This window comes from Trachemys scripta, chromosome 9, assembly GCF_013100865.1.
Source record: "Trachemys scripta elegans isolate TJP31775 chromosome 9, CAS_Tse_1.0, whole genome shotgun sequence".
Lineage (NCBI taxonomy): Eukaryota > Metazoa > Chordata > Testudines > Emydidae > Trachemys > Trachemys scripta.
The window spans coordinates 68,038,640-68,042,018 of NC_048306.1; the positions used below are offsets into that span (position 1 = coordinate 68,038,640).

The 3,379-nt window shown below is 43.1% G+C and overlaps 1 protein-coding gene across 1 annotated transcript; it reads left to right on the forward strand.

Moving 5' to 3' along the window:
* The first annotated feature begins 670 nt into the window (after positions 1-670).
* On the forward strand, positions 671-2,982 carry LOC117883279 (general transcription factor II-I repeat domain-containing protein 2A-like). Its single transcript, XM_034782443.1, has one exon. It carries the CDS (start codon positions 901-903, stop codon positions 2,707-2,709), a length of 1,809 nt encoding a protein of 602 aa, XP_034638334.1. The 5' UTR covers positions 671-900; the 3' UTR covers positions 2,710-2,982.
* The last annotated feature ends 397 nt before the right edge of the window (positions 2,983-3,379 follow it).

Below are 3,379 nucleotides of genomic sequence, written 5' to 3' on the forward strand. Positions count from 1 at the left end.
TTCAGCTTCTTTGTTCATATTTGTTAGGATACAGTCTTCCAGGCTCCTTCCTCCTCAGTTTCTAATCCCCATCCCCTTTGCCATCCATCACCCCCCTCAGGTCTGTTTCCTATCGTCTCTGCATTTGACAGAAACTTTTTCCTCCTCCATGCTATCTGGGCACCATTGAATGCACAGAAGAAACAATCTCCCTTTTTTCAGTTCCGGTACACAGCACCACAGTGGCCTGCAGCAGCTGGGATCAACAATCGCCGAGCAAGTCCTGCTCAGCCTTTGCAACAATGGGCTGGAACATGGCCAGTGCAGATGGAATCTCCAGAAAATTTAACTGCCATATTTTGAGCATGTGCAAACTAAAGTTTTTCAAAGGTTGATAACTTAGACAAATTTGGGTGAATAAACACGGGAACAACAAAAGGCACATCCCCAACTCCAGGGTGACCCCCTCTGCCAAATTTAGAGTCCCTGCTACAAAATGGGTGGCACTACAGCTACTCAACTAAACAGTTTAAAGGTTGTTGGGTTTTTTTAAAAAACATGGACAAGTCACAATTTCCCCATATCTCATTCTAAAACAGCAGAGCCATTTTTGCTGAAACTTTCTAAGGGAAGTTCAGCCTTAGGCAAACACCTGTATGGAAAATATTAGTCTACATCAACTATATCACATGTGTCAAACTCAAGGCCCGCGGGCCACATCCGGCCCGCCATACAATTATATCCGGCCCGCGAAATCGTTTTATATATCTGTTTTTAATGGCCCTGTGATATGACGCCCCAATAACACACACTACAAATCCCATGATGCAGTGCAATTGCCGCCAACGGCAAGCCGCGGTTCAAGTTCGCGGTCTGTTGATGTATACAACGCTAATATCAAATCAAAGCTAGACCCCAACAATGGCCAAGAGAAAAATTGATTCTGAAAACCGAGGCTTTCAAAGCCGGTGGGAGAATGAGTATATGTTTACTGAAATTGCAGGTAAACCAGTGTGTCTCCTTTGCGGGAGTAATATCACTGTAATGAAGGAGTATAACCTAAGACGGCACTACGAGACGAAACATGAGAACAAATTCAAAAACCTGAGCGCAGGACAGAAGCTACAAAAGGTAGAGGAGTTGAAGAAGAATTTGACATCCCAGCAGACGTTTTTCACCAAAGCAAAATCACAAAGTGAAGCTGCTGTGAAAGCAAGTTTCATTGTGGCCGAAGAGATCGCCAAATCAGGACGGCCGTTTACCGAGGGGGAATTCGTAAAGAATTGTATGATGAAAGTGTGCGACGTCCTTTGTCCAGATAAAACGCGAGCGTTTGCAAATGTAAGCCTCAGCAGAAACACTGTTGCTAATCGGGTTTGTGAGATGGCGACTGATTTGAAAACACAGTTGATTGAAAGAGCAAAAGATTTTGTTGCATACTCCCTTGCCGTGGATGAAACTACTGACGCGACTGACACTGCACAGCTGGCGATATTTATCCGTGGTGTGGATTCCAATTTGTGCGTAACAGAGGAAATACTGGACATTAAATCGATGCACGGGACAACGAAAGGAGAAGACATCTTTGGAAATGTATTTCAAAGTGTAACCGACATGAAACTGCCGTGGGAAAAACTCGTTGGACTTACAACAGATGGCGCACCTGCTATGTGTGGTGAAAAAAATGGACTGGTGGGAAGGATGCGCTCAAAGATGCGGGAGGAGAACTGTGCCGGTGAGTTGACAGTGTATCACTGCATCATACACCAGGAATCGCTGAGTGCTAAAGTCCTAAAAATGGATCATGTGATGAACACTGTAACACAAACCGTCAACTTTATCAGAGCCCACGGTTTAAATCACCGCCAATTCCAGTCTTTTCTGCGGGAAATAGATAGCGAGTTTGGCGATATGCCATATCATACGGAGGTCCGGTGGCTAAGTCGGGGAAAAGTTCTCAAAAGACACTTTGAGCTGCGAGAGGAAATCTGCCAGTTCATGGACAGTAAGGGGAAAGACTGCACAGTTCTGCGGGATGAAAAGTGGAAATGTGAGTTGGCGTTCCTGGCTGACATAACGTCGCATCTTAGCGCTTTAAACCTTCAACTCCAGGGACGGGAGCACATAATAACCGATATGCATGATGCAGTGAAGGCATTTCAAGTGAAGCTGCGCTTATGGGAGACACAAATGCACCAATGCAACCTGTCTCACTTTCCCTGTTGCCAAGTAATACGGAACCAAGAAAGTGCCACAGTTTTCCCAAATGCCACCTTTGCTGAAAAACTCAGCGCGCTGCGCACTGAGTTCGCACGGCGCTTCAGTGACTTTGAGGCACAGAAAAGTAACTTCGAGCTGCTTCGCAACCCATTTGCAGTCGATGTGGAAACCGCACCTGTAGAAATGCAGATGGAGCTGATAGAACTGCAATGTAACGGGACACTGAAGGCAAAGTACGACACTGCGGGGCCAGCACAGTTCACTCGCTTCATTCCTGAAGCGATGCCGCAGCTCCGCCAACATGCGGCTCGAATCCTGTCCATGTTTGGCAGCACATATCTGTGCGAGCAGCTGTTCTCTGTGATGAAAATTAACAAAACGTCACACAGGAGTCGCCTCACTGATGAACACCTGCAATCGATCCTGAGAATCTTCACAACACAGAACCTAACCCCAAACATAAACGAACTTGTTGCAAAGAAAAGACTCCAAGTATCAGGCTCTGACTAAATAGGACAAGAAAATGGAATGTTATGATTTGTTATGATTATACTTTTGCTTTAAATTCAATTTTTTATTTATATTTTCAGATTTTTTAATATTCCAGCATGTACAGATTTTGAATGTATTGTATTGACAGGATATTTTTTTATGAAGAGCAAAATATTTTAAGTTGAAATGTATTTATTTTGGAATGATATCCTGTATTTTGGTTCATATTAATGGTTAAAAAACATAAATATTTAGTCTGTTAAATAAATGGTTATACTGTTCGGCCCGCGAGTTTTGAGTTTTGGCCCCCTGTGCAATTGAGTTTGACACCCCCTGAACTATATCAACAACTGAAAATAGGGTATTTATAAGGGAAGTGTTGGGCAACCTTATATTTTGGCAAAACTGGTACTGTTGCCTACAATAATATTTAAACCTAATATCCCATATTCATATTTTAAACCTTTTGCTGTTTCCACTTGATCCAGACAGGTTCTGATTTTTTTCATATTTGTTCAGAGTTGGTCACAGAATAATTTATTTGAATAACACTAGCTCTGTGATTTGTTTGTGAGTAGTCAATTGTGAGCTCCCATTTACAAAATATGAACAGATTTCAATGGGTGCATCTAGGAAGCCTTTCATATCGGGCCACCACCATACAATCACATAGTAGCATGCCATGTTT

What these genes read in the sequence shown, in the direction of transcription:
- LOC117883279 (XM_034782443.1), top strand. Translation starts at nt 901, where the DNA reads ATGGCCAAGAGAAAAATTGATTCTGAAAACCGAGGCTTTCAAAGCCGG.